Source organism: Salvelinus fontinalis, chromosome 40 (genome assembly GCF_029448725.1).
Source record: "Salvelinus fontinalis isolate EN_2023a chromosome 40, ASM2944872v1, whole genome shotgun sequence".
Classification (NCBI taxonomy): domain Eukaryota; kingdom Metazoa; phylum Chordata; class Actinopteri; order Salmoniformes; family Salmonidae; genus Salvelinus; species Salvelinus fontinalis.
Window position 1 is genome coordinate 2,931,705 of NC_074704.1, and position 24,240 is coordinate 2,955,944.

Sequence of the window (24,240 nt, forward strand, 5' to 3'; positions counted from 1 at the left end):
GTAGAAAGAGGTAGAGACGTAAAGATGTAGAGAGAGAGAGAGGTAGAGCGAGAGAGAGAGAGAGAGACAGAGAGAGAAAGAGAGAGAGAGAGACAGAGAGAGAAAGAGAGAGAGAGAGAGGTAGAGCGAGAGGTAGAGGTAGAGGTAGAGGTAGAGGTAGAGGTAGAGGTAGAGGTAGAGGTAGAGAGAGAGAGAGAGAGAGAGAGAGAGAGAGAGAGAGAGAGAGAGAGAGAGAGAGAGAGAGAGAGAGAGAGAGAGAGAGAGAGAGAAAGAAAGAGAGAGAGAGAGAGAGAGGTAGAGGTAGAGGTAGAGGTAGAGGTAGAGGTAGAGGTAGAGGTAGAGGTAGAGAGAGAGAGAAAGAAAGAGAGAGAGAGAGAGAGAGAGAGAGAGAGAGGTAGAGGTAGAGGTAGAGAGAGAAAGAGAGAGAGAGAGGTTAGTAGAGCGCTGCTTCATGATTAGGGTTGAATGGCAATAACCCAGTTACCGAGATTTACCTCCAATAACCACTCCCCTTTCCCAGGATAAATAACAGAGAGAAACCGCTAAGTTATTCATATGAACAGCATGACGTGTCCTTAAAAAAAGCTCCTTAGCATTAAACCATTAAATCTTTGTGAATAGAAGTGTTAGCCATCTGCATCTAATTCTAGTCCTATATTATGATTCAAGCTTGTCATTAGAATGAAGAAGATAGGGGTCCTGGGTGTTGCAGCGGTCAAAAGCACTGTTCGATCCCAGGCTGTGTCACAACCGACCGTGACCGTGAACCTCATAGTATGACACACAATTGGCCCAGCGCCGTCCGGGACGTTGGCTTATCGTACTCTAGCAACTCCGTGTGACAGGGCCGGTCGCCTGCAAGCTGACTCTGTTTGTCAGTCGAGCGGTGTTTCACTTTAGTGCTGCTGACGTCAGGGTCAAGCAGGAAGTAGGTGGTCATGTCTTTCACATTAGTGCTGCTGTCATCCGGGTGAAACAGGAAGTAGGTGGTCAGGCGGGTCATGTTTCAGAGGACGCGTCACTCCACCTTTGAATAATAATGTAAATAAGGTATTGTCACGTTCCTGACCTGTTTTCTGTTAGTTTTGTATGTGTTAGTTGGTCAGGACGTGAGTTTGGGTGGGCAGTCTATGTTTTCTGTTTCTATGTTGGTTTAAGGGTTGCCTGGTATGGCTCTCAATTAGAGGCAGGTGTTTTGCGTTTCCTCTAATTGAGAGTCATATTAAGGTAGGTTGTTTCACAGTGTTCGTTGTGGGTGGTTGTCTCCTGTGTCTGTGTCTATGTTACACCATACGGGACTGTTTCGTGCGTTCGTCATTTTGTGTAGTCATTTTGTGTAGTCATTTTTCCTGTTCGTGATTTCTTCGTGTTTCATGTAAGTTCGTCGTCCAGGTCTGTCTACATCGTTTTGTTGTTTTGTAATATATCAAGTGTTCTTCGTGTGTTTAGTTCGTCTTGTAAATAAATCATTATGTATTCACAACCCGCTGCGCCTTGGTCGAATCACTACTCCTCCTCTTCGGTTGAAGAGGAGGAGGAACACCGTTACAGGTATATGTTTTACATTTTTTATTCATTTTCAAAAATGTCTAAAAAAAAGGTTTCCGAAGTGTCATTATGGGGTATTGTTATAATTTAATACATTTTAGAATACAGCTGTAGCATAACCAAATGTGGAAAAAGACAAGGGGTCTGAATACTTTTCTGAATGCACTGTATGTTCTAGAATCTAGAAAAACATGCCACAATGCTAAAGAAATTAATCTTGGAGCTTTTAATAAGTTCGCTCTGTATATCCTGTTATACTGTTATATCCTGTTTCACATCCGGGTTACAAGAAGACCAGAAGGCAGAGTTGAAAAGACAAATAACTTAGTTATGAGAAAGTAATACAGCCAAGACACTGGCTATAACAATGAAAGAAAAATAACTTAGTTATGAGAAAGTAATACAGCCAAGACACTGGCTATAACAATTAAAGAAAAATAACTTAGTTATGAAACAGTAATACAGCCAAGACACTGTCTATAACAATTAAAGAAAAATAATTATCTCTGTCCACTGTCTGTGTTCTTTTGCCCATCTTAATCTTTTCTTTTTATTGGCCATTCTGAGATATGGCTTTTTCTTTGCAACTCTGGTGAGATGGCCAGCATCCCGGATGTGTACGACTCTTGGAAGGGAGTCGTACACAGATCTTCAGCTTCTTGGTTAGAGCCAGTTTGTTCTTGGAAGGGAGTCGTACACAGATCTTCAGCTTCTTGCTTAGAGCCAGTTTGTTCTTGGAAGGGAGTCGTACACAGATCTTCAGCTTCTTGCTTAGAGCCAGTTTGTTCTTGGAAGGGAGTCGTACACAGATCTTCAGCTTCTTGGTTAGAGCCAGTTTGTTCTTGGAAGGGAGTCGTACACAGATCTTCAGCTTCTTGGTTAGAGCCAGTTTGTTCTTGGAAGGGAGTCGTACACAGATCTTCAGCTTCTTGCTTAGAGACAGTTTGTTCTTGGAAGGGAGTCGTACACAGATCTTCAGCTTCTTGGTTAGAGCCAGTTTGTTCTTGGAAGGGAGTCGTACACAGATCTTCAGCTTCTTGCTTAGAGCCAGTTTGTTCTTGGAAGGGAGTCGTACACAGATCTTCAGCTTCTTGCTTAGAGCCAGTTCGTTCTTGGAAGGGAGTCGTACACAGATCTTCAGCTTCTTGGTTAGAGCCAGTTTGTTCTTGGAAGGGAGTCGTACACAGCGTTGTATGAGATCTTCAGCTTCTTGGCAATGAATAGCCTTCATTTTTCAGAACAAGAATAGACTGACAAGTTTCAGAAGAAAGTTCTTTGTTTCTGGACATTTTGAGCCTGTAATCGAACACACAAATGCTGATGCTCCAGATACTCAACTAGTCTAAAGAAGGCCAGTTTTATTGCTTCTTTAATCAGAACAACAGTTATCAGCGGTGCTAACATAATTGCGAAAAGGGTTTTCTAATGATCAATTCATCTTTTAAAATGATAAACTTGGACTGGCTAACACAACATGGCATTGGAACACTGTATCACAATTCCAGTGGGTCAGAAGTTCACATACACTAAGTTGACTGTGCCTTTAAACAGCATGGAAAATTACAGAAAATGATGTTATGGCTTTAGAAGCTACTGATAAGCTAATTGACATCATTTGAGTAAATTGGAGTTGTATCTGTGGATGTATTTCAAGGCCTACCTTCAAACTCAGTGCCTCTTTGCTTGACATCATGGGAAAAATATAAATAAATCTGCCAAGACCTCAGAAAAAACATTGTAGACCTCCACAAGTCTGGTTCATCCTTGGGAGCAAATAAAAAATAAAATCAAATGTGTTTATTTGGCCCTTCTTACATCAGCTGATATCTCAAAGTGCTGTACAGAAACCCAGCCTAAAACCCCAAACAGCAAGCAATGCAGGTGTAGAAGTACGGTGGCTAGGAAAAACTCCCTAGAAAATCCAAAACCTAGGAAGAAACCTAGAGAGGAACCAGGCTATGAGGGTTGGCCAGTCCTCTTCTGGCTGTGCCGGGTGGAGATAATAACAGAACATGGCCAAGATGTTCAAATGTTCATCGATGACCAGCAGGGTCAAATAATAATAATCACAGTGGTTGTCGAGGGTGGAACAGGTCAGCACCTCAGGAGTAAATGTCAGTTGGCTTTTCATAGCCGATTATTCAGAGTATCTCTACCGCTCCAGCTGTCTCTAGAGAGTTGAAAACAGCAGGTCTGGGACAGGTAGCACGTCCAGTGAACAGGTCAGGGTTCCATAGCCGCAGGCAGAACAGTTGAAGCAGCACGGCCAGGTGGACTGGGGACAGCAAGGAGTCATCAGACCAGGTAGTGCTAAGGCATAGTCCTAGGTGTCAGGTCCTCCGGGAGCAATTTCTAAACGTCTGAAGGTACCACGTTCATCTGTACAAACAATAGTACGCAAGTATAAAGACGATAAGACCAAGCAGCCGTCATACCGCTCAGGAAGGAAACGCGTTCTGTCCCCTAGAGTTGAACGTACTTTGGTGCGAAAAGAGAAAATCAATCCCAGAACAACAGCAAAGGACCTTGTGAAGATGCTGGATGAAACAGGTACAAAAGTATCTATATCCACAGTAAAACGAGTCCTATATCGACATAACCTGAAAGGCCGCTCAGCAAGGAAGAAGCCACTGCTCCAAAGCCGCCATAAAAAAAAGCCAGACTACGGTTTGCAACTGCACATGGGGACAAAGATCGTACTTTTTGGAGAAATGTCCTCTGGTCTAATGAAACAAAAAGAGACCTGTTTGGCCATAATGACCATCGTTATGTTTGGAGGAAAAAGGGGGAGGCTTGCAAGCCGAAGATCACCATCCCATCCGTGAAGCATGGGGGTGGCAGCATCATGTTGTGGGGGTGCTTTGCTGCAGGAGGGACTCGTGCACTTCACAAAATAGATGGCTTCATGAGGAACGAAAATTATGTGAATATATTGAAGCAACATCTCAAGACATCAGTCAGGAAGTTAAAGCTTGGTCGCTAATTGGTCTTCCAAATGGACAATGACCCCAAGCATACTTACAAAGTTGTGGCAAAATGGCTTAAGGACAACAAAGTTAAGGTATTGGAGTGGCCATCACAAAGCCCTGACCTCAATCCTATAGAAGCCTATCGAACATTTGTGGGTAGAACTGAAAAAGTGTGTTCGAGCAAGGAGGCTTACAAACCGGACTCAGTTATACGAGCTCTGTCAGGAGGAATGGGCCAAAATTCACCCAACTTATTGTGGGAAGCTTGTGGAAGGCTACCCAAAACATTTGACCCAAGTAAAACAATTTAAAGGCAATGCTACCGAATACTAATTGAGTGCATGTAAACTTCTGACCCACTAAGCTGAAGTAAATCATTTTTTGTACTATTATTCTGACATTTCACATTCTTAAAATAAAGTGGTGATCCTAACTGACCTAAGACAGGGAACTGTTTACTCTCATTAGATGTCAGGAATTGTAAAAAACTGTAAACTGTAAATGTATTTGGCTCGGGTTTATGTAACCTTCTGACTTCAACTGTATAAAAATGTACTATATGTATATATTTAATTTTATACTCGAGACTTCGACATTGCTTGTCTTAATATTTCTATGTCTCTTAATTCCATTATTTTACTTCTAGACTTGGGATTTTTAGATATCACTGCACTGTTGGAGCACAAGCATTTCACTACAACCGCAATAACATCTGCTAAATATGTGTATCGACTAATGAAATTTGATTTGATTTAGTTTGGAGTTCATACAAGCTATAATGAGTTTATATAGAGATTATAACAAGCTATAATGAGTTTATGAAGAGATTATAACAAGCTATAATGAGTTAGTAAAGAGTTTATAACCAGCTATAATGAGTTAATAGTTTATAACAAGCTATAATGAGTTAATTGTTTATAACAAGCTATAAAGAGTTAATAGTTTATAACAAGCTATAATGAGTTAATAAAGAGTTTATAACAAGCTATGATGAGTTAATAAAGAGTTTATAACAAGCTATAATGAGTTAGTTTATAACAAGCTATAATGAGTTAATAGTTTATAACAAGCTATAAAGTGTTATAACAAGTTGATAAAACATAGAAAGGGAAAGATGAAGGGATGGTTCTACCTCTTTTAGTCGTCCAGAGGTAAAGGAAGGTGAGAGGACACTGCGGATCCGTCTCCATGTATCGTCCTCGGCAAAGGACAACGCATCAAACAGCTCGCCATTCAGAAACATGAAGTTCTACAACATGGAGGACAGGTATATCAAATATATGATTTAATAATTTTCATTAATAATTAATATTGATCATTCTATTTACATAATATTCACACTACCTTGAAATGAATTTCATAAATAATGTATTAATAAAATCAGCAATAATTTTTGGGGTTATTATTATTCAGATTGTGTGTGTGTGTGTGTGTGTGTGTGTGCGTGCGTGCGTGCGTGCGTGCGTGCGTGCGTGCGTGCGTGCGTGTGTGCGTGCGTGCGTGCGTGCGTGTGTGTGTGTGTGTGTGTGTGTGTGTCTCTCACTCTGCGGTTGGTGAAGATGTTGTAACACTCTTTAATCAGGACGGTCTTGATCATGCTTTGGTCCATGATGCACAGAACAGGCTGCCTCCCATCATAGATCCTTCACAGAGGAGAAACACGCATGGTTTCAACCACTATATATACACCTACATGGTACACAGAACAGACTGCCTCCCATCATAGATCCTTCACAGAGGAGAGACACACCTGGCTTTAACCACTATATATACACCTACATGGTACACAGAACAGACTGCCTCCCATCATAGATCCTTCACAGAGGAGAAATACACATGGCTTTAACCACTATATATTCACCTACATGATACACAGAACAGGCTGCCTCTCATCGTACATCCTTCACAGAGGAGAGACACACCTGGCTTTAACAACTATATATACAACTACATGATGACACAGATCCTCCCATCATAGATCCTTCACAATGGCATTTTGTTGAGTTACAGCCTCATTCTAAAATTGATTTAATAAATGAAAAACGCTCATAAATCTACATTCAATACCCAATAACGAGACGCGAAAACAGAAATACCTTAATGACATAAGTTTTCTGACCCTTTGCTATGAGTCTCCAAATTGAGCTCATGTGCATCCTGTTTCCATCATGCTTGAGATGTTTCTACAACTTGATTGGAGTCCACCTGTGGTAAATTCCATTGATTGGACATGATTTGGAAAAGCACACACCTGTCTATATAATGTCCACAGTTGACAGTGCATGTCAGAGCAAAAACCAAGCTTTGAGGTCGAAAGAATTGGCCGTAGAGCTCCGAGACAGGATTGTGTTGAGCCACAGATCTGGGGAATATTTCTGCAGCATTGAAGGTCCCCAAAAACACAGTGGCCTCCATCATTATTTAATCAATGAACCACCAAGACTCTTCCTAGAGCTGGCCACCGGCCAAACTGAGTAATTGGGGGAGAAGGGCCTTGGTCAAGGAGATGACCAAGAATCAGGCCTTTATGGTAGAGTGGCCAGACAGAAGCCACTCCTCAGTAAAAGGCACTACAGCCCACTTGGAGTTTGTCAAAAGGTACCTAAAGACTCTCAGACGATGAGAAAGAAGATTCTCTGGTCCGATGAAACCTAGATTAAACTCTTTGGCATGAATGAAAAGTGTCACGTCTGGAGGAAACCTGGCATCATCCCTACGGTGAAGCATGGTGGTGGCAGCATCATGATGTGGGGATGTTTTTCAGCGCCAGGGACTGGCAGACTAGTCAGGATTGAGGGAAGATTGAATGAAGAAAGTATAGAGAGATCCTTGATGAAAACCTGCTCAAGAGCTCTCAGGACCTCAGACTGGGGTGAAGGTTCACCTTCCAACAGGACAACAACCCTACGCACATAGACAAGACAACGCAGGAGTGGCTTTGGGACAAGTCTCTGAATGTCCTTGAGTAGCCCAGCCAGAGACCGGATCTGCAGAGAAGAATTGGAGAAACTCTCCAAATATAGTTTTACCAAGCTTGTAGCATCATACCCAAGAAGACACAAGGGTGTAATTGTTGCCAAAAGTGCTTCAACAAAGTACAGAGTAAAGTGACTGAATAATTATGTAAATATAATATTTCAGTTTTACATTTTATTATATATTTGCAAAAACATTAACAAATCAGTTTTTGTTTTGTCAATATGGGGTGTTGTATGTGTAGATTGATGAGGGAAAAAACAATTACATCAATTTTAGAATAAGGCTGTAATGTAACAACATGTGGAAAAAGTGAAGGGGTCTGAGTACATCTACAATCCTACATGGTACACAGAACAGCCTCCATCCCATCATAGATCCTTCACAGAGGAGAAACACATTTAACCAGCTCATATAAAACTACATAGAAAACATTATTCTGGTTGTTGATGTTATTAATACTATTCCTCATTGTCACATGACAGCTCGAGCAGGTAATGAATTGTAAGGGAAAATCATAGTACAGTTGTGAGTCATCCTAGTACGCTATAGATAACATAACTCACCCCCAGATTCTCCCATACTTCTGAAAGCACTCTGTGTCAAAGTTAGTGAAACCCTGCACACAAAGAGACAGAGAGAGAGGTAGAGAGAGAGAGGTAGAGAGAGAGAGGTAGAGAGAGAGAGGGGTAGAGAGAGAGAGGTAGAGAGAGAGAGGGGTAGAGAGAGAGAGAGGTAGAGAGAGAGAGAGAGAGAGAGAGGTAGAGAGAGAGAGAGAGAGTTAGAGAGAGAGAGGTAGAGAGAGAGAGAGAGAGGTAGAGAGAAACACAGAGAGAGGTAGAGAGAGAGAGGGAGAGAGAGAGAGGTAGAGAGAGAGAGAGAGAGAGAGGTAGAGAGAGAGAGAGGGAGAGGGAGAGAGAGAGAGAGAGGTAGAGAGAGAGAGAGAGAGAGAGAGAGAGAGGTAGAGAGAGAGAGAGAGAGGTAGAGAGAAACACAGAGAGAGGTAGAGAGAGAGAGGTAGAGAGAGAGAGAGAGAGAGAGAGAGAGGTAGAGAGAGAGAGAGAGAGAGAGAGAGAGAGAGAGAGAGAGAGAGAGAGAGAGAGAGAGAGAGAGAGAGAGAGAGAGGTAGAGAGATGATTCATGCCTTAGAAGATCATGTAGGTGTGTCCTACACCTGAACAGAGAACACACCTGAAACAGGTGAGAGTTGAGTAGGGTTTGTTATTTTCTATGGTCCCCAGGGTCAATAACACAACTTCTAGACTGATCATGTCTCATATGATATTTTATTTATCTATTGTTTAAAACTTCTTACGGCTGCAAGGCAAAGTGTTGAGTAGCCAGTGAAATCGTGCCCATTTCAAACGGCCTCCTACTCAAATCTTGCTCTTACAATATGAATAATATTATTATTTTTGGATAGAAAACACTTTCTAGTTTCTAAAACAGTTGGAATTATTTCTCTGAGTGAAACAGAAGTCCTTCTGCAGCACTTTTCCTGACCAGGAAGTGAAATGTCAGAAATGTATGCTCTTTTCAACTTGATGCCTATACATGGTCTTGACACTTAGGAGTCTACTGACACTCTATACGCCTTCCTATTGGTGTAAAGAGGATGTCAGAGAAGAAATGTTTGTGCTCATCTTGTTCTGTGGTGGAAAAAAACCTATTTCTTTGACGTGACCGTCCACTTCCGGTACTCTGAAGGAAGTGGGATTGACTTCTGTTTTGTCTTCGTAACGAACGGCTAACATCTCCGGCTCGAATTTTTTTTGATACATGTGACCATATCATCGTAATATATGTTTTTTCAATATAGTTTAATCAGATTATTGAAACTTTATTCGGGAGTTTTGCCGTGTTCCGTCCTCTGACTGTGTTTACGTTGGAGAAATGTATGTCTTCGGCTAGTGCCAATGCTAATTGAAGAGGGAAATTTGCCATTCTGAATCGAAACAACGACTCATCTGGACAGAGGACACCTTCTTCAACATTCTGATGAAAGATCAGCAAAAGTAAGACCCATTTTATGATGTTTTTTCATATATCTGTCGTGCATGTGAACTGGGGACTCCCGGGGAAGGACTGTCCGTTCCATGATCTCGCCATCACGGTTGACAACTCCATTGTGTCCTCCTCCCAGAGCGCTAAGAACCTTGGCGTGATCCTGGACAACACCCTGTCGTTCTCCACCAACATCAAGGCGGTGGCCCGTTCCTGTAGGTTCATGCTCTACAACATCCGCAGAGTACGACCCTGCCTCACACAGGAAGCGGCGCAGGTCCTAATCCAGGCACTTGTCATCTCCCGTCTGGATTACTGCAACTCGCTGTTGGCTGGGCTCCCTGCCTGTGCCATTAAACCCCTACAACTCATCCAGAACGCCGCAGCCCGTCTGGTGTTCAACCTTCCCAAGTTCTCTCACGTCACCCCGCTCCTCCGCTCTCTCCACTGGCTTCCAGTTGAAGCTCGCATCCGCTACAAGACCATGGTGCTTGCCTACGGAGCTGTGAGGGGAACGGCACCTCAGTACCTTCAGGCTCTGATCAGGCCCTACACCCAAACAAGGGCACTGCGTTCATCCACCTCTGGCCTGCTCGCCTCCCTACCACTGAGGAAGTACAGTTCCCGCTCAGCCCAGTCAAAACTGTTCGCTGCTCTGGCACCCCAATGGTGGAACAAACTCCCTCACGACGCCAGGACAGCGGAGTCAATCACCACCTTCCGGAGACACCTGAAACCCCACCTCTTCAAGGAATACCTAGGATAAAGCAATCCTTCGGCCCCCCCCCCCCCCCCCCCCCTTAAAAGATCTAGATGCACTATTGTAAAGTGGCTGTTCCACTGGATGTCATAAGGTGAATGCACCAATTTGTAAGTCGCTCTGGATAAGAGCGTCTGCTAAATGACTTAAATGTAAATGTAAATGTAACTGGCCGTGGGCGCCAAATTGTGTCTGTCTATTGTAGCTACGCTAATATAGCGATACATTTTGTTTTCGCTGTAAAACATTTAATAAATCGGAAATATTGTTTGGAATCACAAGATGCCTGTCTTTCAATTTCTGCAGACTATGTATTTTTCAGAAATGTTTTATGATGAGTAATTAGCTATTTGACGTTGGTGTCTGTAAATATTATGGCTGCTTTCGGTGCAATTTCGGATTGTAGCTGAAATGTAAACTATGGTTTATACATGAAATATACACATTTTTCGAACAAAACATATGTTATACAATAAATATGTTATCAGACTGTCATCTGATGAATTTGTTTCTTGGTTAGTGGCTATTTATATCTTTATTTGGTCGAATTTGTGATAGCACCTGATGGAGTAAGAAACTGATGGAGTTAGAAAAAGTTGTGTCTTTTGCTAACGTGGTTAGCTAATAGATTTACATATTTTGTCTTCCCTGTAAAACGTTTTAAAAATCGGACATGTTGGCTTGATTCACAAGATGTGCACCTTTCATCTGGTGTCTTGGACTTGTTAATGTGTGAAAGTTAAATATTTAAAAAAACTAGATTTTGAATTTCGCGCCCTGCACTTTGAGCTGGATGTTGTCATAAGTGTACCGGTGTCGTGCTGCCCCCGTAAAATTTTAAACAACCGTCTAGTCCTCATTTTCCTTCTCATTGTATTGTTTTACATGGGGGGAAATAACACTATTGTTGACAATATGAGATGTTTATTCTGAACGGGTACTAACCTTTCTATACTCCATCATTGTGCCAAAGTAAGGTAGGGGTTTGGGACCAGGGACACCCATCTTAGTGAACACACCATAGGGCCAGTACCCATACCTGTACACGCACGCACACACACACACACACACACACACACACACACACACACACACACACACACACACACACACACACACACACACACACACACACACACACACACACACACACACACACACACACACACACACACACACACACACACACAGAGACAGAAACTAGTAAAATGTTCAAGAGAAGTCAAATTAAGTATAGCATCCATGTATATAACCATGTTATTCTGTGTATAACCATGTTAATCTGTATATAACCATGTTATTATTTATATAACCATGTTAATCTGTATATAGCCATGTTCATCTGTATATAGCCATGTTCATCTGTATATAGCCATTTTATTATTTATATAACCATGTTAATCTGTATATAACCATGTTAATCTGTATATAACCATGTTATTATCTATATAACCATGTTATTATTTATATAACCATGTTAATCTGTATATAACCATGTTATTATTTATATAACCATGTTAATCTGTATATAACCATGATAATCTGTATATAACCATGTTAATCTGTATATAACCATGTTATTATTTATATAACCATGTTAATCTATACCTCCTGGACTCTGTACCATTCTGCCTTGACCTCGAGGCTGTCTGCCACTCTATACCTCCTGGAGTCTGTACCATACTGCCTTGACCTCGAGGCTGTCTACCACTCTATACCTCCTGGACTCTGTACCATTCTGCCTGCCTTGACCTCGAGGCTGTCTGCCACTCTATACTTCCTGGAGTCTGTACCATTCTGCCTTGACCTCGAGGCTGTCTACCACTCTATACCTCCTGGACTCTGTACCATTCTGCCTGCCTTGACCTCGAGGCTGTCTACCACTCTATACCTCCTGGACTCTGTACCATTCTGCCTGCCTTGACCTCGAGGCTGTCTGCCACTCTATACCTCCTGGACTCTGTACCATTCTGCCTTGACCTCGAGGCTGTCTACCACTCTATACCTCCTGGACTCTGTACCATTCTGCCTGCCTTGACCTCGAGGCTATCTACCACTCTATACCTCCTGGACTCTGTACCATTCTGCCTGCCTTGACCTCGAGGCTGTCTTCCACTCTATACCTCCTGGACTCTGTACCATTCTGTCTGCCTTGACCTCGAGGCTGTCTACCACTCTATACCTCCTGGACTCTGTACCATTCTGCCTGCCTTGACCTCGAGGCTGTCTGCCACTCTATACCTCCTGGACTCTGTACCATTCTGCCTGCCTTGACCTCGAGGCTGTCTACCACTCTATACCTCCTGGACTCTGTACCATTCTGCCTTGACCTCGAGGCTGTCTGCCACTCTATACCTCCTGGACTCTGTACCGTTCTGCCTTGACCTCGAGGCTGTCTGCCACTCTATACCTCCTGGACTCTGTACCATTCTGCCTTGACCTCGAGGCTGTCTACCACTCTATACCTCCTGGACTCTGATTTGGTTTTGACCTTTTGCCTGTCCCAGACCATTCTCTTGCCTACTCCTTTTTGAATTATTTAACATCTAAGACTCCAACCATCTGCCTCCTGTGTCCCCATCTGGGTCTCTAATTGATTTATGATACATTGTTGGAAAAGGAACCTTAAGTAAACATTTCACTGTTAGTCTACACCGGTTAATATTGACCATTTTCCAGAACATCTGTGGCCATGATACATTTCAGGATAATCTGCAAGATGAGTGCACTCTTTATGTGGGTTTGGGTCATTAGACACCATTAGACATGCACCTGTCTGGGGAGTGGACATGGCTGTTTATTTTTGTTACACTGGTATGGTCTAATATATACTGTTGCTATGGTTACACCTCTTGTGATTTCACCAGAACATGGGTGTTCCGTTCAGAGGAGCCAGCAGGATGACATGTCTGGTTATTTCTATGGACGGTTGCTATGGTCCTACATGCACCTGTCTTAGTCGAGAACATGTCTGGGTATTTCTAGGGGCTGTTGCTATGGTCCTACATGCACCTGTCTTAGTCGAGAACATGTCTGGGTATTTCTATGGGCTGTTGCTATGGTCCTACATGCACCTGTCTTAGTCGAGAACATGTCTGGGTATTTCTATGGGCTGTTGCTATGGTCTTACATGCACCTGTCTTAGTCGAGAATATGTCTGGTTATTTCTATGGACTGTTGCTATGGTCCTACATGCACCTGTCTTAGTCGAGAACATGTCTGGTTATTACTATGGACTGTTGCTATGGTCTTACATGCACCTGTCTTAGTCGAGAACATCTCTGGTTATTTCTATGGACTGTTGCTATGGTCCTACATGCACCTGTCTTAGTCGAGAACATGTCTGTATTTCTACGGACTGTTGCTATGGTCCTACATGCACCTGTCTTAATCGAGAACATGTCTGTATTTCTATGGACTGTTGCTATGGTCCTACATGCACCTGTCTTAGTCGAGAACATGTCTGTATTTCTACGGACTATTGCTATGGTCCTACATGCACCTGGCTTAGTCGAGAACATGTCTGGTTATTACTATGGACTGTTGCTATGGTCTTACATGCACCTGTCGTAGTCGAGAACATGTCTGGTTATTACTATGGACTGTTGCTATGGTCTTACATGCACCTGTCTTAGTCGAGAACATCTCTGGTTATATCTATGGACTGTTGCTATGGTCTTACATGCACCTGTCTTAGTCGAGAACATCTCTGGTTATATCTATGGACTGTTGCTATGGTCCTACATGCACCTGTCGTAGTCGAGAACATGTCTGGTTATTTCTGAACTTTTGCTGTGGCTCTGAAGTTTCCCTAAACTTAGTGCAAGGCGATAAGATAACGGTGGTTAAATGCCAGAGGGGGATGAGTCGTTTAGAGGAGTTACTATGGGGGTGACGTCAGGAGGACAGCTGTAGAAGAAGTGTTTGCCAAGACTGGAAAAGTATTTGTTTTCATTAACCAGATTTTATTATGGCGTACTAAAAGTAGATTTGAACTCAGTCTCCGGTATTTGTGAAATATTCTTGACTGGATATTTCCACGACATAAACTACGATGCATGTGACAAATAACATTTGATTTGAAGACCTTACACTACAATGAGGGTGATGAGGAGTGCCAGGAGGGTCCACGTCTCGGGGGAGAAGTATGGCAGAAAACTCATAATCTTTCCTCCGGTTCGGCTCCCCGCTGCTTCTGAAAACAAAGGCTCCGTTTTCTCTCAGGCTCGTTCGAGTTCACTTCTCCAATGGTCTGACAGGTTTTGAGTTGTTTATTTCTGTCTTGTTCTAGTGTGGTTCTTCTGTGCACGCGACAGATCTCGACTACTGATCGTTGCTGTTCTCCGTACTCTGTTTGAGACCGTGCAGGTTGCAAGTGATTATTGTATCCCGTCGGAAAAACAAACGTGTGATGCTAGCTAGAATAAGGATGAGCCACAAAGGAATTTGCAGTTCGCCTTCAAAATAATGGTCCAATATTGAAACTGAAGCAAACAGACATAAATAGTGAATATAATGCCATATTTGGGTTAGATTGGATTAAAATATGAATATTCAATAGGCACTATAGTTTACACAAATATTAGTGTCGTAGCTCTTATTGCAGAACTTTAACCTTGAGAAAATACTTCCCAAATCCATAAGTAAGGCTGTACATTAAAATATGAATGTTCAATAGGCACTATAGGCTGAATTTTGAGGTGATTTCCCACAGTTAAAGTCCTGAAATAAGACCTGCGATGCTAATATTTGCGTTAACTCATTATAATTGTAATCCGTGAGAGTCAATGAGTAGGCTGGTACCCCATGTCACGAATCCAAGATCCATAAGGCTGGTACCCCATGTCACGAATCCAAGATCCATAAGGCTCGTACCCCCTGTCACGAACCCAAGACCCAAAAGGCTGGTACCCCATGTCACGAATCCAAGATCCATAAGGCTGGTACCCCATGTCACGAATCCAAGATCCATAAGGCTGGTACCCCCTGTCACGAATCCAAGACCCATAAGGCTGGTACCCCATGTCACGAATCCAAGATCCATAAGGCTGGTACCCCATGTCACGAATCCAAGACCCATAAGGCTGGTACCCCATGTCATGAATCCAAGATCCATAAGGCTGGTACCCCCTGTCACAAATCCAAGATCCATATGTTTCAGTCCTGAAAACTATACATCCACAGGGCAATTTTAACATATTTTATTTGGTGTCAAATTATCTAATTATTTATTTTTGTTGAATGTATTATATATATTTAGCATCATAAAGTCCCTCCACGATTTTTGCATTCCACAATAAATATCCGTTTGCATCAGTTTCAATGGGTAACTTTTATTTTGAAAACCGAACCGCCGATTCTACTATTGTTGCTCAGGCAAATGTTGTTCACGACACACAATAAGGAGATAGGAGGGAGACTGTGTGAGAGGTGAAAAGTGAAGCAGGGAGGGATGGTGAATGATTGGCAGAGAGAACAGGGGCATATTCATTACGGAAACCGAGAACTAAATGGAATCACACAGAGCAAAATGAGAGTTTCCTCCACTTTTTGTTCTGTTTGCTTCCGTTTCAAGGCACACTATTTCCAAAAATAGTTTTATGTGAAACCACACTGTTATTCTAATGATTTGTTTTATTTAGTTTAGTAGAAGATCATGTCTTAAGGATCCTAAATAATGCCATAGATTACATTAAAATATATTAAACTAGACGGCAAGAAAAGTATGACGTAAGATGTGAACCTGGTATTCCAGCTGATTATAAGCTGCAACATTATCTTCTGATTCAAAATGTTTTTCTTTCCTAAAAAGGTACTAAACAAACTCTGCCCTTGGAAGGGAGAGGGCTAATACTCGGTTCCAGGAACCGGATGACATGTACGTGACATATGGCATTGGTTCTGGGTCAGAACGAGAAATGTTTTTAATTTGAGCTGATCACTGTTTGTTTTATTGGAATATGAAGGTGAACTTTGCTCTATGTGAAGGAGTTGAACTTTGCTCTATGTGAAGGAGGAGAACTTTGCTCTATGTAAAGGAGGTGAACTTTGCTCTATGTAAAGGAGGTGAACTTTGCTCTGTGTGAAGGAGGTGAACTTTGCTCTATGTGAAGGAGGTGAACTTTGCTCTATGTGAAGGAGGTGAACTTTGCTCTATGTAAAGGAGGTGAACTTTGCTCTATGTGAAGGAGGTGAACTTTGTTTTATGTGAAGGAGGTGAACTTTGCTCTGTGTGAAGGAGCTGAACTTTGCTCTTTGTGAAGGAGGTGAACTTCACGACCAGAGATTCTCTGCACTGTGTTTATAAACGCAGAAAGTACAAGAGCTGTAAAACGTGTAAGGTGGATAGTTTGTAATGGGACCTGGGCTGTGTATTTACATCCGACGGCCACACAAGGGCGGTATTGGGATCTGAACAGAAACGTGTGTGGATGACCAAGTCGTAACACTACAATTAGGCCCAGCTGATTTAAAATAGAAATACAGTATGTCTTGATAAATAACACAAATCAATCTATATTGATTATTCTCATGTATATTTGTGTGTGTTTGTGTCTTACGTTTTGTCTTCTGAATGTTAATAAATACACAGACGGCCTTGTTCATTAGTGTGATGATTTTTATTGGTTTGTGATGATTAAAGTTGAAGCAAAGCAGCTGCAGGGATCATCTCAACAGACAGTAAAGATTCTATTTTGGAATGACTGGACAGCAGAACCCCCAGAGGAACAGAATGAGAGTTCTACAGAACACCAGCTAGAGTTCTACATTCTAGGAGAATTCCAGCCACCAGCCAGTAGTGTGCAGGATCCAGACATGACATCATGCCATGGATTTAATACCTCCTGGTGTCTAACTTTAACAAGACATGTACCCCTAATGCATCCATAGTATTACTATCTTTCTTTCATCTGGTGGAAATGGGTTTCTGAGTCCTACTCAAACTGAGACCAGAATTAATTTATGATTGAACTGACTGAACTGAACATTCATTGTGAATGCAGTCTAATTATCATATTATATTAAGTAGCCTATTGAATCCCAGCCAGAATATTCAGTAGCCTATAGCAGGGTCAGGACTGAATATTCAGTAGCCTATAGCAGGGTCAGGACTGAATATTCAGTAGCTTATAGCAGGGTTAGGGTAAGAACTGAATATCCAGCAGCCTATAGAAGGGTAAGGACTGAATATTCAGTAGCCTATAGCAGGGTCAGGACTGAATATTCAGTAGCTTATAGCAGGGTCAGGACTGAATATTCAGTAGCTTATAGCTGGGTTAGGGTAAGAACTGAATATCCAGCAGCCTATAGAAGGGTAAGGACTGAATATTCAGTAGCCTATAGCAGGGTTAGGGTAAGTACTGCATATTCAGTAGCCTATAGCAGGGTTAGGATAACGACTGAATATTCAGTAGCATATAGCAGGATAAGGACTGAATATTCAGTAGCCTATAGCAGGGTTAGGATAAGTACTGCATATTCAGTAGCCTATAGCAGGGTTAGGATAACGACTGAATATTCAGTAGCATATAGCAGGATAAGGACTGAATATTCAGTAGCCGATCGATAGATAGATAGATAGTGAGGCTGTTGAACAAAAATGTTTCATGAGCTGAAATTAAAGATCCCAGAAATGTTCCATACGCACAAAAAGCCTGTTTCCCTAAAATGTTGTCCACAAATGTTTCCATCCTTGTTGGTGAGCATTTCATCCTTTGTCAAGATAGTCCATCCACCTGACAGGTGTGGCATACCAAGAAACTGATTAAGCAGCATGATCATGATCATTACACCATGTACAATAAAAGGCCACTCTAAAATGTGCCGTTTTGTCACACAACACATATCGCAATGCCACAGTCAGCAATTGGCATGATGACTGCAGGAATGTACACCAGAGCTATTTCCAGAGAATTTAATGTTCATTTCTTTGCCATAAGCCGCCTCCAACGTTGTTTTAGAGAATTTGGCAGTACGTCCAACCGGCCTCACGACCGCAGACCACATGTAACCACACCAGCCCAGGATCATTAGCGGGGTGAGGAGTATTTCTGTCTGTAGTATAGCCCTTTTGTGTGTAGGGGGGAGAGAGGGGGAGAGAGAGAGAGAGAGAGAGAGAGACAGAGAGAGAGACAGAGAGAGAGACAGAGAGAGAGAGAGACAGAGACAGAGACAGAGAGAGACAGAGACAGAGACAGAGACAGAGACAGAGACAGAGACAGAGAGAGAGAGAGAGAGAGAGAGAGAGAGAGAGAGAGAGAGAGAGAGAGAGAGAGAGAGAGAGAGAGAGAAGGGTAGGGTGCTCCTGCATCCGGTCATGTTGTTGGAGAGGTGGCAGTGGTGTTGCTAGGGGTGTTGCTACGGGGCTCCATCCTCAGTTTGATTGGTCGTTTTGGCATCAGCAGACCCTGGATGTCCATCTCCAACGGGATCTACAGAGAATAAAATAACAGAAGTGAACCCTGGTTGTCCATCACCAACAGGATCTACAGAAAATAACAGAACAGAACAGAACCCTGGTTGTCCATCTCCAACACGATCTATAGAGAATAACAGAAGAGAACCCTGGTTGTCCATCTCCAACAGGATCTACAGAGAATAACAGAACTGAACCCTGGTTGTCCATCTCCAACAGGATCTACAGAGAATAACAGAACAGAACCCTGGTTGTCCATCTCCAACAGGATCTATAGAGAATAACAGAACAGAACCCTGGTTGTCCATCTCCAACAGGATCTATAGAGAATAACAGAAGAGAACCCTGGTTGTCCATCTCCAACACGATCTATAGAGAATAACAGAACAGAACCCTGGTTGTCCATCTCCAACATGATCTACAGAGAATAACAGAACAGAACCCTGGTTGTCCATCTCCAACAGGATTCATAGAGAATAACAGAACAGAACCCTGGTTGTCCATCTCCAACAGGATCTACAGAGAATAACAGAACAGAACCCTGGTTGTCCATCTCCAACAGGATCTACAGAGAATAACAGAACAGAACCCTGGTTGTCCATCTCCAACAGGATTCATAGAGAATAACAGAACAGAACACTGGTTGTCCATCTCCAACATGATCTACAGAGAATAACAGAACAGAACCCTGGTTGTCCATCTCCAACATGATCTACAGAGAATAACAGAACAGAACCCTGGTTGTCCATCTCCAACAGGATTCATAGAGAATAACAGAACAGAACCCTGGTTGTCCATCTCCAACAGGATCTATAGAGAATAACAGAACAGAACCTTGGTTGTCCATCTCCAACACGATCTACAGAGAATAGCAGGCCATGTTAAAACAGGCATTGACCATGTTTAAACAGGCGGTGACCATGTTAAAACAGGCGGTGACCGTGTTAAAAAAGGCACTGACCATGTTAAAACAGGCATTGACCATGTTTAAACAGGCGGTGACCATGTTAAAACAGGCGGTGACCGTGTTAAAAAAGGCACTGACCATGTTAAAACAGGCAGTGACCAAGTTAAAACAGGTATTGACCATGTTAAAACAGGTATTGACCATGTTAAAACAGACGGTGACCATGTTAAAACAGGTGGTGACCATGTTAAAACAGACGGTGACCATGTTAAAACAGGTGGTGACCATGTTATAAAACAGGTGGTGACCATGTTAAAACAGGTGGTGACCATGTTAAAACAGGTGGTGACCATGTTAAAACAGGTGGTGACCATGTTAAAACAGGTGGTGACCATGTTAAAACAGGTGGTGACCATGTTAAAACAGGTGGTGACCATGTTATAAAACAGGTGGTGACCATGTTAAAACAGGTGGTGACCATGTTAAAACAGGTGGTGACCATGTTAAAACAGGTGGTGACCATGTTAAAACAGGTGGTGACCATGTTAAAACAGGTGGTGACCATGTTAAAACAGGTGGTGACCATGTTAAAACAGGCAATGACCATGTAAAACAGGTACAGCGGCAAGTGCAGCCTCTATCTATGAATGATAGTGATGTTTGATGATGTCATATTCTGTCTGCTCAGGTGAGCGTCTCACCTCGGTCTCGTCGCAGACGGAGAAAGTGAAACTCTGGAGGATCTCGACCATGGCCAGTTTGATCATGATCAGGGCGAAGCGCATCCCGATACAGTTCCTGGGCCCCGCCCCAAACGGCATGTACGTGTACGGATCAATGGACTCCTTGTTCTCCTTACTGAACCTGGACAAGGAGAGGGCAGACACATTACACATTTTATTGTAGTTGATTTGTGGTTGTAGTTCAGACACATTACACATTGTATTGTAGTTGATTTGTGGTTGTGCTTTGGTTATGTTATGGTTGTGTTATGGTTGTACTGTGGTTGTATTAAGGTTGTGTTATGGTTGTACTGTGGTTGTATTAAGGTTGTTTTATGGTTGTACTGTGGTTGTATTAAGGTTGTTTTATGGTTGTACTGTGGTTGTATTAAGGTCGTGTTATGGTTGTACTGTGGTTGTATTAAGGTTGTGTTATGGTTGTACTGTGGTTGTATTAAGGTTGTGTTATGGTTGGATTGTGGTTACGGTGCGGTCCAGTACCTCTCTGGTTTGAACTCCTCAGGGTCGGACCAGATCTCTGGGTCACGGTGGAGGGTCCACGTGGGAACCATGACAACGCAGTCTTTGGGGATGATGATGCCGTTGATCTCCACCGTCTTCTTGGCGACCCTCTCCAGTCGCGGGGCGATGGGGTACAGTCTCAGAGACTCGTTCAACACACAGTCCAAATAGTCCATCTGCATCAGAGCTTCGTACTGGATTGGAGCCTGCACCATGGATACATACACATCAGTACCTCACCACATCTGGCACCGGGGTTACATACACATCAGTACCTCACCACATCTGACACCGGGGTTACACACACATCAGTACCTCACCACATCTGGCACTGGGATTACACACAAATCAGTACCTCACCACATCTGACACCGGGGTTACATACAAATCAGTACCTCACCACATCTGACACCGGGGATACACACAAATCAGTACCTCACCACATCTGACACCGGGGTTACATACAAATCAGTACCTCACCACATCTGGCACCGGGGTTACATACACATCAGTACCTCACCACATCTGACACCGGGGTTACACACAAATCAGTACCTCACCACATCTGACACCGGGGTTACACACACATCAGTACCTCACCACATCTGACACCCACACAGTATCTATCTCATCCTGCAGTTTGGTCATGGTATCGGGGTTACCTTGTTGGGGAACACAGTATCTTTCTCCTCCTGCAGTTTGGTCATGGTATGGGGGTTACCTTGTTGGGGAACACAGTATCTATCTCCTCCTGCAGTTTGGTCATGACATGGGGGTTGGTTGCCAGGTTATAGGCCAGGAAACTCATAGTACTGCTGCTGGTCTCGTAGCCGGCGAAGATGAAGATCATGGCCTGAGACAAGATCTCATGATCAGTCAGTCCTGTGGAGGGAGAGAGAGAGAGTTTCCAGGTGTGTGTAGCAGTAGTTTAAAGGTGTGTGTTTAACTTCTTATGGCTGCAAGGGAAAGTGTTGAGTAGCCAGTGAACAAATCGTGCCCATTTCAAACGGCCTCCTACTCAATTCTTGCTCGTATAATATGGATATTATTATTAATATTGGATAGAAAACACTCTCTAGTTTCTAAAACCGTTGGAATTATTTCTCTGAGTGAAACAGAATTCATTTGGCAGCACTTTCCCTGACCAGGAAGTGAAATGTCAGAAATACGTGTTCTGTTCAACTTGATGCATATACATGGTCATGACACTTAGGAGTCTACTTACACTCCATACGCCTTCCTCTTTGTGTCAAGAGGATGTGAGAGAAGAAATTTTGTGTTCATCTTGGTCTGGGGTGGAATAAAAGCTCTTTGTATGACGTGACCGTCCACTTCCGGTACTCTGAAACGCGCGACAAGGAAGTGCCATTGCCTTCTGTTTTGCTGCCGTAATAGACGACAACTATCCCCGGCTCTGAATTTTTTTGATACATGTGAACATATCATCGTAATGTATGTTTTTTCAATAAAGTTTAATCAGATTATTGAAATTTTTTCGGGAGTTTTGCCGTGTTCCGTCCTCTGACTGTGTTTACATCGGAGAGATTTGTGCCACTCGGCTAGTGCCAATGCTAAGTGAAGAGGGAAATTTGCCATTCTGAATCCAAACAACGACTCATCTGGACAGAGGACACCTTGTTCAACATTCTGATGAAAGATCAGCAAAAGTAAGAACCAATTTATGATGTTATTTCATTATCTGTCGTGCATGTGAATGGGTCGTGGGCGCCCAAGTGTATCTGGCTATTGTGTCTACGCAAATATAGAGCTACATTTTGTTTTTGCTGTAAAACATTTAATAAATCGGAAATATTGTTTGGAATCACAAGATGCCTGTCTTTCAGTTTCTGCAGACTATGTATTTTTCAGAAATGTTTTATGATGAGTAATTAGCTATTTGACGTTGGTGTCTGTAAATATTATGGCTGCTTTCGGTGCAATTTCTGATTGTAGCTGAAATGTAAACTATGGTTTATACCTGAAATATGCAAATTTTTCGAACAAAACATATGCTGTACAATAAATATGTTATCAGACTGTCATCTGATGAATTTGTTTCTTGGTTAGTGGCTATTTATATCTTTATTTGGTCAAATTTGTCATAGCACCTGATGGAGTAAGAAACTGATGAAGTAAGAAAAGTGGTGTCTTTTGCTAACGTGATTAGCTAATAGATTTACATATTGTGTCTTCCCTGTAAAACATTTTAAAAATCGGACATGTTGGCTTGATTCACAAGATGTGCACATTTCATCTGGTGTCTTGGACTTGTTAATGTGTGAAAGTTAAATATTTTAAAAAGATATCTTTTGAATTTCGCGCCCTGCACTTGAGCTGGATGTTGTCATAAGTGTACCGGTGTCGGGCTGCACTTAAAACAGGTGTGTGTTTGTAACAGGTGTGTGTTTGTAACAGGTGTGTGTTGGTAACTGTTGTTTACAGGTGTGTGTTTGTAACAGTAGTTTACAGGTGTGTGTTTGTAACTATAATTTCCAGGTTTGTGTTTGGCAGGTACCTTTAGTCTGTTCCTCTCCTGTCTTTGTGTCGCTTCCTTTCTGAGAGTCGATCATCAGTTGTAAGAAATCCACCCGACTCTGGAAGCAGAAAGACATGAGGTCAAATCCGTCCAATCACAACCAACACAAACAGATTATAATGGATCTCGTCCAATCACAACCAACACAAACAGATTATAATGGATCTCGTCCAATCACAACCAACACAAACAGATTATAATGGATCTCGTCCAATCACAACCAACTCCAACACATTCTACTGGATCTCGTCCAATCACAACCAACACAAACATATTCAATGGATCTCGTCCAATCACAACCAACACAAACAGATTCTAATGCATCTGGTCCAATCACAACCAACTCCAACACATTCTACTGGATCTCGTCCAATCACAACCAACACAAACACATTCTACTGGATCTCATCCAATCACAACCAACACAAACATATGCAATGGATCTCGTCCAATCTCAACCAACACAAACAGATTCTAATGCATCTGGTCCAATCACAACCAACTCCAACACATTCTACTGGATCTCGTCCAATCACAACCAACACAAACACATTCTACTGGATCTCGTCCAATCACAACCAACACAAACAGATTCTTATATGAATGTAGATATTTAGGTTCCAATAATAGTGTTTTTATCAAATTCCATCATGGTATTGATATGGACATTTCATATTGGTGCCCATCACTAGTTCCATAGGTTTCCTAAACATAATAAATAAATACAGAATATTACAATACAATTATAAATGTACAGAATAAAATATCAACATAACAATCAAATATAAATATAAACCATGTTTACAGTTGAGTTCCCAGTGTCACGTCCAGATTTGATCTTAGCCAGCGAGGCGTAAAAGAAGTCTGTCACCGCAGTCGG

At 42.3% G+C, this 24,240-nt stretch overlaps 2 protein-coding genes across 3 annotated transcripts in view; both read right to left on the reverse strand.

The window, feature by feature from the left end:
- LOC129839792 (cytochrome P450 3A27-like) overlaps window positions 1-14,670 on the reverse strand; it is a 56,199-nt gene extending 41,529 nt beyond the window's left edge. Inside the window, exons 1-5 of one of the 2 annotated variants that reach the window (XM_055907431.1) lie at window positions 14,350-14,670; window positions 11,203-11,296; window positions 8,060-8,112; window positions 6,061-6,160; window positions 5,650-5,766 (exon numbers count right to left, since the gene is read on the reverse strand). In XM_055907431.1, the coding sequence (XP_055763406.1) occupies window positions 5,650-5,766; window positions 6,061-6,160; window positions 8,060-8,112; window positions 11,203-11,296; window positions 14,350-14,420 (435 nt within the window). In that variant the 5' untranslated portion in view covers window positions 14,421-14,670. Of the gene's footprint in view, window positions 1-5,649; window positions 5,767-6,060; window positions 6,161-8,059; window positions 8,113-11,202; window positions 11,297-14,349 lie in introns of those variants that run through there. The other variant, XM_055907432.1, reaches the window with a different exon arrangement.
- Window positions 14,671-16,862: 2,192 nt separating this feature from the next.
- Window positions 16,863-24,240, reverse strand: part of LOC129839791 (cytochrome P450 3A27) — a 23,059-nt gene continuing 15,681 nt past the window's right edge. The window contains exons 8-13 of the mRNA XM_055907430.1: window positions 24,166-24,240; window positions 23,340-23,418; window positions 21,546-21,706; window positions 20,804-21,030; window positions 20,282-20,444; window positions 16,863-18,689 (exon numbers count right to left, since the gene is read on the reverse strand). The exon at window positions 24,166-24,240 is cut by the window's right edge and continues 53 nt beyond it. Coding sequence (XP_055763405.1) covers window positions 18,573-18,689; window positions 20,282-20,444; window positions 20,804-21,030; window positions 21,546-21,706; window positions 23,340-23,418; window positions 24,166-24,240 — 822 coding nt within the window. The 3' untranslated portion in view covers window positions 16,863-18,572. The remainder of the gene's footprint in view (window positions 18,690-20,281; window positions 20,445-20,803; window positions 21,031-21,545; window positions 21,707-23,339; window positions 23,419-24,165) is intronic.